The 15,629-nt window shown below is 36.2% G+C and overlaps 2 protein-coding genes across 9 annotated transcripts in view; both read left to right on the top strand.

The window, feature by feature from the left end:
- LOC127452526 (metal regulatory transcription factor 1-like) overlaps positions 1–8,237 on the top strand; it is a 45,753-nt gene extending 37,516 nt beyond the window's left edge. For 5 of the 8 annotated variants that reach the window (XM_051718035.1, XM_051718037.1, XM_051718036.1 and 2 more), the window contains 2 exons: positions 3,036–3,093; positions 3,213–8,237. In XM_051718035.1, the coding sequence (XP_051573995.1) occupies positions 3,036–3,093; positions 3,213–3,628 (474 nt within the window). In that variant the 3' untranslated portion in view covers positions 3,629–8,237. The remainder of the gene's footprint in view (positions 1–3,035; positions 3,094–3,212) is intronic. The other 3 variants (XR_007899280.1, XR_007899281.1, XR_007899282.1) reach the window with 3 other exon arrangements.
- A 1,859-nt stretch (positions 8,238–10,096) lies between these two features.
- On the top strand, positions 10,097–14,490 carry yrdc (yrdC N(6)-threonylcarbamoyltransferase domain containing). Its single transcript, XM_051718082.1, has 6 exons — positions 10,097–10,220; positions 11,024–11,219; positions 11,350–11,464; positions 11,742–11,861; positions 11,949–12,079; positions 14,421–14,490. The coding sequence occupies exons 1-6, from the start codon at positions 10,148–10,150 to the stop codon at positions 14,488–14,490; spliced, it is 705 nt and encodes a 234-aa protein (XP_051574042.1). The 5' UTR covers positions 10,097–10,147.
- The last annotated feature ends 1,139 nt before the right edge of the window (positions 14,491–15,629 follow it).

Genomic DNA, 15,629 nt, shown 5'->3' with positions numbered 1-15,629 from the left:
ACAAAAACGGCACTTCCCAAACCAATGAATATTCTTTGTTCATCAGTATGTTTTGACTCGCTAATGTACATTATTGTGTCTGTTTGTGGACATTTTGACTCGCTTAATTGTCTAATTGTATTTAGTGTAAATTTATATGTTCAAGCATTCAAAATATACACAAAAACTGAAAAATACAGCTCTGATTAAACTATAAATTATAACATTTAATAGTTATATTGCCCCCTGCTAGTAGCTTTTATTGTAGCTAATTGCTTATTCAAGTTTACTGTATTTTCCAGAATATAAGTCGTTTTTTTTTTTTTCATCATCTGAAAGGTCCTGTGACATCTTTTATACGTAATTAATGTCGGCCGGTTAAACAAACGCATACCAAAACACACATTCCTTTACACAAACATTGAGACGGTAGTAGCATTTTAAAGTTCCCTATGCATAGTATTTTGCTTTTACAAAGTACTTTATTCAACCAGTTTAAATATTCTGTCCCATCATAACATAATTGTTATAACAAACTCTAGACCGCAGTAAAATAAAACTTTTTTCCTTACATCTCCACAAAATGACGTTTCATCACACTGGTAGTAATTTTTCTTTTTTTAACTTACTTAAAGCAGGTGCTGCTACGTAAAACAAAGTAAAGAACTGCGTGATATGATTTGTAGATCCTGAGGTAATCGTCTTCACGGAGCGCGGCTGAAGGGAAGTTGGGCGGCTGCTCCCGGGTCCTAATGCTTGCCACATGCAACCTCTGTCAGTCCGACTTGTACAAAGATGCGACTTGTCTGTTTTGTTTTTCTCTCTCAGCGAAATTTTCATCAGGTGCGACTTATATTCAGGTTCGACTTTATTTTCAGAAAATACGATAGCTTGACTGATTTAACACATTAATTTGGTGCGAAAAAATAAAGAAATTACCGCAATTAATCATACCCCTTGACACGTACGTAAATTCTGTATTAAAAGCACATAATTTCCTACTATACGAGCAATTCAAGTACATCTGTTTTTATGAGTCACGTCAATAGGTGGCAGCATGTCTCAACAAACCTCACAAGCAGCACAGCTACAGAATGAGAACCACTTGCTGAGGAGGAAGTACAGAATACAGGAATCTTAAGATGCGATCTTCAAGTTTTCACTACTTTTAACTTGACACAGCATCCTAAAAATGTGGCGTTTATGATGCTGTATACTAGTGAGATGCTCCAAATGCATCCGTCTGCGGCTTGCACGTGTACATACAGCAACAATAAATATAGCACAGACGGAACACAAGAACGCGTACTGTGAGAACTGGACACATTGACGAACTCAATGCAAAACAGATTGCTGTCAACTGTAGGCTTGTTTAATGATATGAGAATAAAACAACAATATATTGAGTTCTTAAGACACGTTTTGTATTGTCTAATCAATGCTTTATTAATCTGCTACAATAATGCAGTTTATTTCAAACTGAATTTCAATCTGTATTATATTATAGGCTCTACATATTATATTTATAGATATTTCAATTATTATGCATTAAATTAATTATCTTTATTTTGCGGCCTTTCTCAGCAAATAACGATGTATGCGATTAATTACGATTAAATTAATTAATTGGCATGTCATATTATTTATTTATCGATTGACAGCCCTAGTTTATTCCCAAATCATTTAACATAAGCCAATTATTGTCTTACAGTTCACAGCAATCCATTTTGCAATTTGAATTTGTTAATCCATCCGAGATAAATTTATTAAAAGGGCGTTTCTAAGGACACGTTAATGTACACCTTTGTCAAATGGACGCTTTTGGAACGTCTCACTTTGGTTGCATCATAAACATATCGTTTTTATGTTGCTGTGTCAAGTTTAACGTAGTTTGAAACTTAGAAAAACACGTTTCGATCCCTGCATTTGGGTTTGCAATCCATCAAGCTGTTTAAATGCAAGAACGAGACTCATCTGGGGGCAGGGGTAGCTCAGCGAGTATTGATGCTGACTACCACCCCTGGAGTCGTGAGTTCCAGTCCAGGATGTGCTGAGTGACTCCAGCCAGGTCTCCTAAGCAACCAAATTGGCCCAGTTGCTAGGGAGGGTAGAGTCACATGGGGTAACCTCCTCGTGGTCGCGATTAGTGGTTCTCACTCTCAATGGGGCGTGTGGTAAGTTGTGCGTGGATTGCGGAGAGTAGCATGAGCCTCCACATGCTGAGAGTCTCCAGTGTCATGCACAACGAGCCACGTGATAAGATGCGCGGATTGACTGTCTCAGAAGCGGAGGCAACTGAGACTTGTCCTCCTCCACTTGGATTGAGGTGAGTAACCGCGCCAGCATGAGGACCTACTAAGTAGGGGGAATTGGGCATTTCAAATTGGGAGAAAGGGGGGTAAAAAAAAAGAAAAAAAAAGAACAAGACTCGTCTGTCTGCTGTCGGTAAGTGTGGTTTGCTCTCTGTATAAGATGCATGTTGCCTATACAGCTGAAGTTTCGCTTACTGCTCCTTGCTGAAAACAGGTGTTTTGAATTGCTCCAATGGTGGGAGAATGTTAATTTTGTAAATTAAATGTAAAAAAATGTAACACATTATTTTTTATATAATTAATCTCACTGAATTAACTTGTTAAATCGACAGCCCTAGAATAAAACAAATATTGGATTCTAAAGCCAATTTTTTTATATTCTTATTGTGGAATTCATTTTAATTATCTGAATTATTAATTTTTATAATATAGCTTGTTTATAATTATTACAACTATTTACAATTATTTAATCATTATAAATTAAATTATCAGCAAATATTTATATATGCGATTAATTGCGATTAATTTGATTAATCTGCATATTTAAAACGATTGACAGCCCTACTTAACACGTGTTGTTATGAAAAGTGAAATTGAAAGAGTTAAATGGATAACCAGTCTGATAAAACATAATTTCAAAGTTACATCTTACACAGTCGCTCTTTGCTGTTTAAACTCAGATTCTGATGTTTTTACCTGTATTAATTTGCTCTCTTCCTTATTGATTTTGGCTCTCATTTCCAGGGTCCAAAAGTCGAAAAGGTTTTTTTTACAACAGCTATACCAGTCGGCGGACATTCAGGTATGATCAAACACATATTGCGTGTGTTTGAAACTACTTGCAGCATGCTGTTTTCTCTGCGCAGTTTCTGTTCATTGCAATGTGTCGTTTATCGTGTAGTTTTTCTCATTGTGTTTCAGGGAACGCAGTGCAGCAGATCGGTCTCAGCCTGCCAGTTATAATCATAAAGCAGGAGGAGTCGTGCCAGTGTCATTGTGCATGCAGAGACTCAGCGAAAGACAAGAGTGCTGCCTCCTCACTGCAGGAGTCAAAGAACACATCGCCTCCTCCTGCTCCCCCACCTCCTCCTCCTCCTCCCCAAATCCTCCCCGAACCCACTCGCTCCTGCTGCCCATCAGAAAAAAAGAGCCCCGTTATACCCCACGCAGAGCCCCAGCCGGACATCCTGTCTGCTCCGGTCACCCCCAATCCCACCACTGATGGCCTGGCCAACATGGACGTGACAGATCTGCTCAGCCCAGACACCACGGCCAACATAGAAGCCCTGCTTATGGTCGCAGACGAGTTCTCCTTGGGCAGCAACAACGCCCCCTAGATTATGCTGAGGTTCAGGCAGTGTACGGATGTGCAGATCACACTTGTAACCCTGCTAAAGACTTGCGCATCTCCCTAGGCGTGTCTTTAAGAGGCTTATTCTGCCATACAATGGCAAAATGCAGTAACTACTGCAACACTAAAACTGAAAATAAGGAATTTAAAGTTTTTTGATTGCCACTCACTCTGTTTTTCTGAAAATGAGCCTAGTTGAGCCAAACCCATCCATCACAGGACTGATCATAATTTAAGAGACCAGATTTCAGTCATGAATCAGTTTTGACAAAATGTGTAGTTACTGTGTTTTACCTTTGCAGGGCAGTTAAGTATGCAAGTGGATTTGCGTCCTTGATCACAGAGCGCAGTGGATTTGCAGGCAGGGCAGTTTAGGGTGAAGTTGTGGAGTGGGATTACACCCAAGTTGCTTCCCATACTGCATTGCACGAAGCCCCTTAGTGGACAGGGAGGGAATTTATTTTCTGAAATAGTTTGCGTTCCGTCGCAGTAGAGTTTTGTGTCCTCTTAGCAATAGTTTTGCATTCCCTTGCAATACCTTTATCCATCCCTTATAAAAATGTACCATGGTTTCACTACAGTAACCATATTGTAACCATTAATTTCATAGTAAACCCGTATAATAATACAGAGAAATCAGAACTTTGGTAATAAAAATCCTAATCGATTTCCTAAAGGGAATTGTGAGGGAACGCAAACCTCTTTTTAGAAAAAAAATTCCGCCCCTGTCCTCTAAAGCACTCTGTAACATGAGTCTTGGGGTAGAATTATTTAAATGTAAATGATTTCGGAAGGAAGGTGTGCACTGGTTACTATGAAATGGATCCACATTTGCTTATAGAGATTTATCAGAAAACAGAAAGAGTTTTTTGCCCGGTCGCTTGCTGTGCTTGAGTTTATAACTTGAATTCCAAGAGATTGATGGGAATGTACTGCATTCTTTCAACACAGTTTGTGGGCAATGAAGTCATCTACACATTAAAAGTATTTTATGTGTAATTTATTAGAAAGGCTACAATAGTCATGATAATGTGATTTTGAGATATTTTATTTTACAGTTTGTCACTCTAGAACTGAACTTTACTTGCCTTTTAAATGTAATTTAGAGGTTTGTTTGGCTGCCTAAGACTTAGTATTTAATATTATATATGTTAATTTATTAAAATACTTAATTGTTTGATAAATGTAGATCTTTTTCCCCACTTTTCACTTATTTTTTATTTTATTTTATTTTTTATTTTTTTCTCTGCAACCTAAGTAAGATCAAAACTATCTTTTTCTTTGAATCTCACAAAGCCTGCCAATTTTGGTCTTATTTCACCCCAAAATAATAATAACAATAAAACAATAAAAATTATATATTTTGCTTAAAGAAATGTAAACCTTTTTTGTTTTTGTGAATTAAGCACATTTTTCAATTGCATTCTCAATATTATTCTCAATTCTGTAATGCAAAATATATATATATATAGTACTTAAATCATAAATTATTTATAGATCATAGAAGTATTTACTGCTTGGGAAAGCTTAATATATACAAAAATCTTAATAATGATTTAAAAAGACTTAGGGTTAGGAAAACTATTTGTACCCTTTTTGATTTAATGGTTAAAATGTTCGATTTTTTTCTTGAGATTCACCCTTGCATATTCTCTGATGGAATCAGCCAATCAAACACTGACATCTTCCTTTTGCCTTTGTGATGGGCATGTGGTTGGGCTTCTTTTCCTGCCTCTCATTGTTTGTTACAGATCTGTATGTTTCTTGCCTTTATTTTCCATCTCCTGCACTTTTTCTTAATGGAACCCATGTGAGCCTCTGTGTTGTGACCCACTCAGGGATAAAAGAACCAAGCAGTGGTTCATTCTTAAGATGGTTTGTGTGTGTGTGTGTGTCTGCTTATATGGGTTCCTGACTACACAACTAAACCAGAGCTGACCTGTTGTTTTTAATATGCTTGTAGTGCACTACCCAGCCACAGTTCAGCCAACCCAGCGAATGCATAATTACCTGCGTTCGTTAGCCCCTCATTTATATACCACTGCTTTATAGAGGCTATAAGGAGCTAACCATAATGTAAATATATAGTACATTTGAAAAGATAAATGTTTAAGCCTTTAGATTGTATTTGAATTTGTATTTTTGTATAGAACAATGAAAAATCAGACTTTGCGTGTAAGATGAGAGATGTGACTCTGCACAGCCTTTTACTGACACTAGTGTATCTCTTATGTAGTACTGTTCACATGTATGTAGTTCTCCACACTTAAGGGTAGATGTTGAATCTCATGAAAACTGTGCGAGTCATATTTTACCTAAAAATATAATGCTAAAGTTATTTTATTTAAATTGTGAAGTATTTGTACATCATGGTAGTATTTATTGAACTAAATTGAATTTAGGATGATTTTTTTATTTTATTTAATGTATGATTTCTTTAATTGTAATGTTAAAAGTAATGTCGCAAGGCATAAAATATTGCCGTAACTTTCAAATAATGTGGAAAATAAGGTTGTGATGCATTCAGTTATTGAGTAATGTCGAAGGTAATATCGCGATGCATAAAATATTGCCACAATTATTAAGTAATACATTAATTATTACTTAAATTGAGTAATGTTGAAAATAATGTAGCAATGCATAAAATATTATCATAATTAATGTGGAAAATGTGGCAATGCATAAAATATTACCGTAATTATTGAGTAATGTGGAAAATGTGGCAATGCATAAAATATTTCCATAATTATCAAGGTATGTGGCATTGCATAAAATATTACCGTAATTATTGAGTAATGTGGAAAATAATGTGGCAATGCACAAAATATTACCGTAATTATCAAGGTATGTGACAATGCATAAAATATTACCATAATTATCAAGGTATGTGGCATTGCATAAAATATTACCATAATTATCAAGGTATGTGGCATTGCATAAAATATGACCATAATTATTGAGTAATGTGGGAAATAATGTGGCAATGCACAAAATATTACCGTAATTATCAAGGTATGTGACAATGCATAAAATATTACCGTAATTATCAAGGTATGTGGCATTGCATAAAATATGACCATAATTATTGAGTAATGTGGGAAATAATGTGGCAATGCATAAAATATTACCGTAATTATCAAGCAGTGTCGTAATGCATAAAACATTGCCGTAATTATCAAGTAATGTCAAAAGCAATTACACAATGCTTAACAAATCACTGTAATAATCAAATAACGTTGAAAGCAATGATACAATGCATAAAATGTACATTTTTCTAAATTAGAAATTATTTTTAATAAACAAAATGTTTCTATTAATAATGTCAATAGCTATTTTATTTATTTTATTATTATTATCATTTTCATTTTGGGGTAAAATATGACCCCGACATTTCTTCGTGAGGTTCACTGAAATTGACTCATTTAGGACAAAAACTGCCTTACAACCATTCAGTCAGAAAGTCATAGAGTTCTTTCATCTCAGATATGTATGTATTTGATTTTCCACATCATTTTATGTTCCTCACTGTTTCAGATATCTCTTACAATGGACTAGAAAAGAATATTTTTATTTGGCTAGATATAAAGAGAGCATTTGTCCTGTCCGGTGCCAAGTAAAACATGACTTGTCTTTGTTCATTAGTGAAGCCCTCACTCATGGTACGTTACTTCAGTAGGTCATCATATAATCTGTGTATATCTCTCCCTCAAATTTTCATAATCATTTTGTTTCATAATTACAGCTGAATGTATGTTGATCACTTGTGTGCAGAACATTTCATTTTCATCCACTACATTTGGATGCACAAATTAACTAATGAACTGTTCATTTTTAATGAGATGGCACTTACTGTGGGGGCCAGATGATATATATATATATATATAAAATCAAAACATTTAAAACTTTTTTTTTTTCACATTTCATGTAGTTCGGACACGTTCCATGATGTAAGAGGAGTTTAGTTTTGAAGCCAGTTTTTATTCAACACCTAAACTTCACTTCATAAAAACAAGTAACTATGCAATGTATCGTAGAGCATCCAATCAGCTAAGCTTCACCTCCCTCTGTTCATGTTCACAGGCAAATTATCAAGCATCAGGATTCAGTGTTTATATTTTTATCATATGCAAGTCATAGAACAAAACAGTTGTGTCCCACTGCAATGAATATTTAATGTAATATTAACAAGCCTTTTTTGCTTTTTACCTTAAGTCTGTTTTGTATGCTCGCCCATTATTTTGATGCATGTACAGTTATGTTTGATGTGATTTAATAATGTGTTGTTTCACTTTGTAGCTGGGCATTGCAATGTTGTGTATTTTCCTGTTGAAAATACTGCCTCAACTTTTTAAATTGACCCCATTTAGGTTTTGTCTACTTATGTCATGCACGGATTTAAAATCTTGCGTTTGTTACAACATTGGTAAAATTCGCTTGAAAGACGTTTTTGCTTAGACCTGCACAGATTTTTATTCTTGCTCAAGAGCAGCTTTTGTTCATGCAAAATCCATTTTGGGTCTTTCCATGTTTATTTCCAGTCATTCCACCTTTCTCAGGTGCCATTTTCATTATCATTCTATAAAGTTTGTAATTCACAGGTGGGTGTTTTGAAGGCATTCTAACAAATCTCCAGATTTAGTATTTGAAATTAACAAATGTGGGTCCTTTTCGAGACACATGTTTGCTTTACATTAATGATATTTATTCTGAGAGTCTGATTCAGGCAGCATTTAAGGACACTAGGCATTGGAAAAGTACAACTGGCATGTCAGTAGAGTCTAAAAAGCTGATGTCGTAGAGGAAACAAATGCTTCCATAAGGACTGCTTTTGATACCCAAAGTGCGAGGAAACTGTAAATGTAAAGAGCTGTATTTTTAAAGAATGTATAATGTGAAAAATTCTCATATGCTTGTTTTGTATAAAGTATTATGGCGAAGTAATAACTTTGAATCAAAAAGCAATACAATACCAGTGAAATTGTCTGATTTGTTGTATTTACACACAACAGATAGTTGAAAGAATCACATCGTCCAACACTTTCACAGCAAGATTTATTCATTTTCACTTATAAAGAGTTATGGATGTGGAACAGCTCAATTATCCAGTCCTCGTAATGACTGATTCCCAATGCCTTGTTCCTGGCAAATGAAGACGTGATTTAATAGCGTTTCAAACATGCATGTTTAAAATCAACACTTCATAGTTGCAACACTGTAAACCTACCGCAACTATTTTCTGGATTTGCAGTAGATCTTGGAGGATCATAGAGCACAGCTCGATCTGCTCCTGTCGGTCAGAGATTCTGCCATCAAGAGCCTCAAGGTCACTTAGAGAAGTGCTGGAAAGAGGCTGTTTTAAAATGAAGGAACCTTCATTTCACTGAATCCAAATGACAGAATATCAAAATTAAACAAAAATGTACCTGATTTTCAGGAAGGTCTTTTATCTGGCACTTATCATCTGTGGGTTCTATTTAAGTATGGATATCAACAGTTAATAAATCTTTAAAAGAGGTAAATGTTTTCCATATTTAATGTCTCACCTGCATGCAACTCCATTTTTAGCGGCATTTGTTATATAATGCATCCGGAAGAATTTAGTTATATGTCGGACTTAATTATATTAATTATTCATTGGCCCTAATTAATTATATTAGCATATTAAATGTGTTTGTCGCTCTAAATTAGATGCACCTGGTTTATGTGCATTGAATTTGACGGTCCTTAAAGGAACATTCCAGGTTCAATACAAGTTAAGCTCAAAATAATTTGTGGCATAATGTGTTGATTTCCACAAAAATTTATTTGGACTCATCCCTCCTTTTCTTCAAAAAAGCACAAATATGTGTTCCAGTGAGACACTTACAATGGAAGTGAATGGGTGCCAATTTTTCAATGTTAAAACACTCACTGTTTCAAAAGTATAGCCACAAAACATAAACAATATGGGTGTAAACATGATTATAATGTGATAAAATCACTTACTAACATTTTCTGTGTAAAGTTATAGCCAATTTTACAACTTCGTTGCCATGATGATGTAAACAAACCATAAAATGACTAAAAATGGCCATTTAAACAATTTTACAGCTCAAATAATACATGAGTTTTTACTGTAAAATGAATGTAAGTGCTTTTATAATATCATAAGCTTCACATTTCTGCCTTTAAAAATTGGCCCCATTCACTTCCATTGTAAGTGTCTGGTGTGGATGGACAAACCGAAATGATTTACCCAGAATATTAATTTAAAGGACTGAAAGGATTAATAACTCATTAAAAAAGAATTTAAAAAAGTAAGCCTATACTTATTGATAATCCATTTAATTAACCGTACCGGGACTTTTATTTTGAAATGTTGTTGAAGCGGCTTCTTCACCTGTATGAAAGCAGCATGCTGTCTGCGCATCATTGAGCTGTACAGTTTATCCTCGTGTTTATATTTACCTGCATACAGTTAAATCCTCGCTCTTACAGGCTAAAGAGGTCGTTTAAGAGTGTCAGCATGTGTCAAGAGCGGAAGACGAGCGTCCTGCGACTGCCCGCGCTGAACTCCGATGAGCTGATGTCCCAGCAGGGTGACACGTGCTGTTCAAAGCGGAGCAGCGCTGTTTGTTTACAGAGTTTAAAAGCAAACGCCTCTGTGATCTGCTCATATTTTATAGTCCAGTCGCTCTGTTCAGGGCTCTTTCATGTTTGTCATCAGGCACCGTGATCTTCCGTTTGTGTCTTTCGATTTTTATTCAGGGTCTTTTTTCGACTTTGAGCACTTATAAGAAAATAAACTCCCTTAAACACAACTTTCTCACTCACAATAGTTGAGAATTATTCCATCTCAAATTATCATTCATTCTGTGATGGACAAAGCGAGATGGGAATGGTATTTAAACACATTTGGAAATGAAGCACAATAGAAATATTATTTTTATTTGTCTTAATGTAACCAAATTCACAGACTTTTGATAACTTTATTATTGTGAAAATTGTTGTTGGTGATGGAAATGACACCACAACTGAGGGACCGTCATAATTTATGTCAGTAGTCATAGTTTTTAAAATGTCATTATTTAAATAGTGGATTTTGATATTTTTAAGATTAAAAATCATGTCATTGGCACATGATTTTAATATGTTAAGATTGAAAGTCTGGGCCTGGGACAAGGTTAAGACTATAAAATTGTATTTTTTTAAATTTTATTTATTTTTTTGCTAAAAAAAAGTAGCAAAAATAAATGAAGGCATGGTTAAAAAGTTTCCAAGACGGTTTAAAATGACCTCTTTAAAAAAGTTGAAATCTGTTACTTATAAAAATCAGCCCTGAAACATCCTTTCCATTCATCTGTGAGATTTGCCCTTGTAACTTTGTGTCATGTGAACACAGTGTGGGCAGATATCCTGAACTCCACTGCACAGGCATTGAAGGCTGGTCAGGTCGTGGCTGTGCCCACTGACACCGTCTACGGTCTCTCCTGTGTGGCTCAAAACTCCAACGCCATCAGGAGAGTTTATGAGATCAAAGGCAGGAATGGAGACAAACCTTTAGCCATCTGTGTTGGAGAAATACAGGACATCTACAGGTTTGTTCACAGAATCTACACGTGCATTTCTTTTGATGTATCCGTTAGGTCTTAAAGAAATAAAACATGACATTTCTGTCACATCTGATACTGTTACTGTTCCATAAGGGCGTGTTTGCCGTGGTTTCAGGTTTTGTAAGGTGTCCGTGAAGGAGGAACTGCTACGAGATCTTCTGCCTGGACCCATCACACTGGTTCTGGAGAGATCGGTCACACTCAACAGTGGTCTCAATCCTTTTACTAAGGTTGGTGTTTCACTTTTACTTATACAGGAGACCGGGGCTAGTTGTCGCACTTTTTACTCCAGTGAATATTTCTCAAGGAAGGGTTATTTTTGAAAGTTATTTTCTGTATAAGCACCTTGCACCTTAAAGTCTTGGCTACAAAAATGCTATTGAAAAACAACAGCCTGCTAAAAGCCCTTGTATATACTGTATATGTATGTTTATGTACAGTTCTAAATCACTTCATCTGTTAAGTGTGTTTGAGGAGAGTTGTCTTCATTAATTATGTGTCCTGTAGCTCATAGGGGTCCGTATTCCAGACCACCCGTTCATGCGTCACCTCTGTCAGATGTGCGGCGAGCCGCTCGCTCTCACCAGTGCTAATGTCAGCGCGCACACCAGTACAGTTGCTGTTCATGTAAGTACAGAGCTCATAACTGAGACTTCTGCAGCGTGATTCATTTCAAACAGGCTTTTATTGATTCTGACTGTTTACTTTCTGAAGGAGTTTGAGGATTTGTGGCCCAGTCTGTCTGTTGTGGTGGACGGTGGCTCGATTGGAGACAAAAGTCGTCTGGGTTCTACAGTAGTAGATCTGTCTGTGTGCGGCAGATACCGAATAATCAGACCTGGATGGTGAGTAACCGTGATGCCCACGCGCCGCCAGTCTCCGCAAACCTGAGCACCCGCACTCAAAACCATTCTGGCGGATTGTGAGGACCCGCTTTGGGTTAAACGTATCTAAATGTCAAGGGCTTTGTTCAAAGAATTGTGTGCCAAGGTCGGACCCGTCCTTGGGCCAGTCACATCAAGCTATCGCACGCACATAACACGCGCACTAATGGTCGAAACACATCATCGTTTTGTGAATAAACTGTTTCCATCACCTTAATGCGCATTTTAACTAATGCGAAACTCTAGAATATCCAGCTCTGCCTAGCACATTAAATTTAAAGCGAATTTTGAGAGTTTATTCGCATATCAAGTGTTTCCATTCAGGATTTCTTATGCGCAATTTCAAAATTTGTATACAAATATTTGGATGGAAACACAACTAGTGTAGATTATGTAAATAAAATCTGTTTTAAAGTTAACCATCATGAAGTCTTATTTACACGAGGAAAGTGTTGCGCGCCTGTTACTGCGTTATTAAAGGGGATAGTTCACCCAAAAATTAAAATTCTCTCATGATTTACTCACCCTCATGCCATCACAAATGTGTATGACTTCCTTTCTTCAGCAGAACACAAATGAAGATTTTTATTAGAATATTTCAGCTCTGTTAGTCCTCACAATGCAAGTGAATGGGTGCCAAAATTTAAGCTCCAAAATCCACACGAAGGGAACATATAAGTACTCCAGACGATTCTAGTGTCTTCATATATGATATGATAGGTGTGGGTGAGAAACTTATCAATATTGAAGTAATTCTTTTTTGTCAAATTTCCCCCTCTGCCCAGTAGGGGGCGATATGTACAAAGAATGTGAATCACCAAAAGCAGAAGGAGAAAGTGAAATTGAAGGAAAAATGATATAAATATCGAACTGTTTCTCATATTGCTTCAGAAGACATGGATTTAACCACCAGAGTCATTACCATTCACTTTCATTGTATGGACCTACAGAGTTTAAATATTCTTCTAAAAATCTTCATTTGTGTTCTGCAGATGAAAAAAAGTCATACACATCTGGGATGGCATGAGAGTGAGTAAATGATGAGGGAATTTTCATTTCTGGGTCGACTATTCCTTTAACTTGCATCAAGATGTAATGTCTAAATAAATGAGTAGTTCATCACAGTATTTTAATTTTAGCCATAAAAGCCTTTATTGTAAAAGATTGTGTTGATAAATAGGTTTATAGTGCATTTTCAACATATTTTCCGCTGAGTTCAGTGTGTGGTGCGTGGTTAAAACAGCAGGGCGCCTCGTCTTTCCTCTCACTGCGGCTTCAGCACCACACGCACGGCTTGCGCGACCAGTGTAAAGACTAACCTGATGACACACGCTGTGTACTGTAACTGGAAAATGCTGCCTTCGGAGGCTGTGTAATGAGTTAGGATGAAAATAAGGTGCTTTTCAAACTGTTCTGAGACAGTTTCCTTTGAATTTCTATTCATTCAAAAACACTATCATTTAAGCCATTAACTGATTAGGCGGATGCAGCCACAGTTTGTGTAAAACATCCCTAACAAATGTGTAGCTCCGATCCTGGCGTCCTCCATTGGTGGTGTTGATTTTGTTGTTGCAATTGAATCGCGTGTGCAAATAATGATATAGAAAAACAGTCGACACTAAGTGGTCACTATGGGGGTTACTTTTGTGTGCGAATGCAAGAGGAAAAAGTCTTGTCTGGATTGCTGTTCCTCTTAAGAGTTCTCCTCTAGAAAGTTACTGAGGGAAAAGTACCGGGACTGTGTGTGGGAAAGCAGCTCATGTCTTCAGCGATCTAATCAGCTTTGGGTGAGAACGGACCAAAATAAAGCTCCTTTTTGACATATTGCCATTGCAGTTTGTAGGCACGATCATGATTTCAAGCTTGATTACACTTCCTCGGGTTTATAGTGTAAAAGGAGTCACGTTTTTATGGTCGTTTATGGGTATTAACAGCGTTGCGTATTCATGACAAAGTTGTAAAATTGGACATAACTTTACACAGAAAAGGTTGGTTAATAAGCGATTTTTATCACATTCAAATGTATAATGTTTACATCTTGTGGCTATACTGCGAGTATGTTAATGTTTACGGATTGGACATCCTGCTCCTTAGATATGTGAAGAGACTGTTTCCAATGAAAGTATATGGGATTTTTCATTTATTTTACTGCTGCCAAGCAGATATTTATCTTTTGGAATGATAATGTTTTAAAATATAAAGCATGATTTTTATTGGTTTCAAACAGATACAATGTGTAAGTATTTCAGTTATCAGCTTTTTAATGTTATTCCCCTGTGGCTGTACTCTCTGTTGTTCACAGTGCCCTCTCAGTGACAGTTCAGATACTGGAGGGCAAGTATGGACTGCTGGAGAATTCTGTCAATCAATGAGTTCAAGCACACTAAACCTGCTGTAGGTCACTGTCAGCATGCATGCAGACCAGCGGTTTGGATGACCAAAGGGAAGGTGTCATCAGAAACATCTTGAAATGTGTTTCTCACCGTAGGACCATTGGGTCTTCATGATGTTTGTGGGTTTGATTTATGATCTTAATTCTTTTTTGAAACTATCATCTCAAGCCTTTTAAATCCTCAGGCTCAATTTCTCAAGCATGTTGGAGATAAAATACATATTTGTTTTCCTCTCAAGGTCAAACTTTCAGCTCCTAAGGTAACTTGCAGTCTTGCGTTACCGCTTGGATGTTGATGTTTTCTTTTGTGAAATCCCTCAATGTACGTTGCATTGATGGGACGGTGTGTTATAGTGAGAATATCCATTTGTCAAGATACTGGACACTCAGAAGCTTGATGTTTTGATGGTTTTGTTACAGTAATGATTTAGATTCACTTTTTTATTTTTTTATTAATTGGATTTCAATGTATTGTGCAAAGTTCTGAGGATCGGTTGCTTTCTGGCAGAGCTGCACTTATATTTTTAACCTGAAACTGTTGTGAAGAGGAACTTATTTATTATTGTACTAAATTAAACTATGGACAGAGTAATTCAATCTTAAAATAATCACTAACAATATCCTGCCCACGTGGTATTGGAAGTTGTCTGAACATTGCTTCTATCACTTTTGCCAGTGTTTTCATTACCTTAATTTCATTTGGACTTTTTTTTTTTTTTTTTATCAAATAACAATTTATTTTGGAATACTTTTTATTTTCTTTAATATCTTGCCATGCAGTAATGTGGATTAGTCCCTCTTACTATAGAGAAACTGCATTATGGGGAACTCTGAGTTGATTTGTTGTACTTGCCCTGAAGAGAAAAGTATAGGTTGGTAAACTCTTTTGTAGCAGTTCATTGGCCTGATCAGGTTTCATATTGTCTCATGGTGAATTTTGTAATCTATTTTTTATGAAATGACATGCATAAAATGTCCTTATTACCTGTCAGATATCACTGAAATATGTGCCATTAACACCTGTCTGTGTAATAGTAGTGATGTTTCATTCAGGAACAAATCTTTTAAGTGAACAAATCGTTCTCGACCACTTCCATCCACTGACTCCTATTTCTTGTT

Source organism: Myxocyprinus asiaticus, chromosome 15, assembly GCF_019703515.2.
Source record: "Myxocyprinus asiaticus isolate MX2 ecotype Aquarium Trade chromosome 15, UBuf_Myxa_2, whole genome shotgun sequence".
Taxonomy (NCBI): domain Eukaryota; kingdom Metazoa; phylum Chordata; class Actinopteri; order Cypriniformes; family Catostomidae; genus Myxocyprinus; species Myxocyprinus asiaticus.
This window is presented reverse-complemented; position numbering and strand designations above follow the sequence as displayed.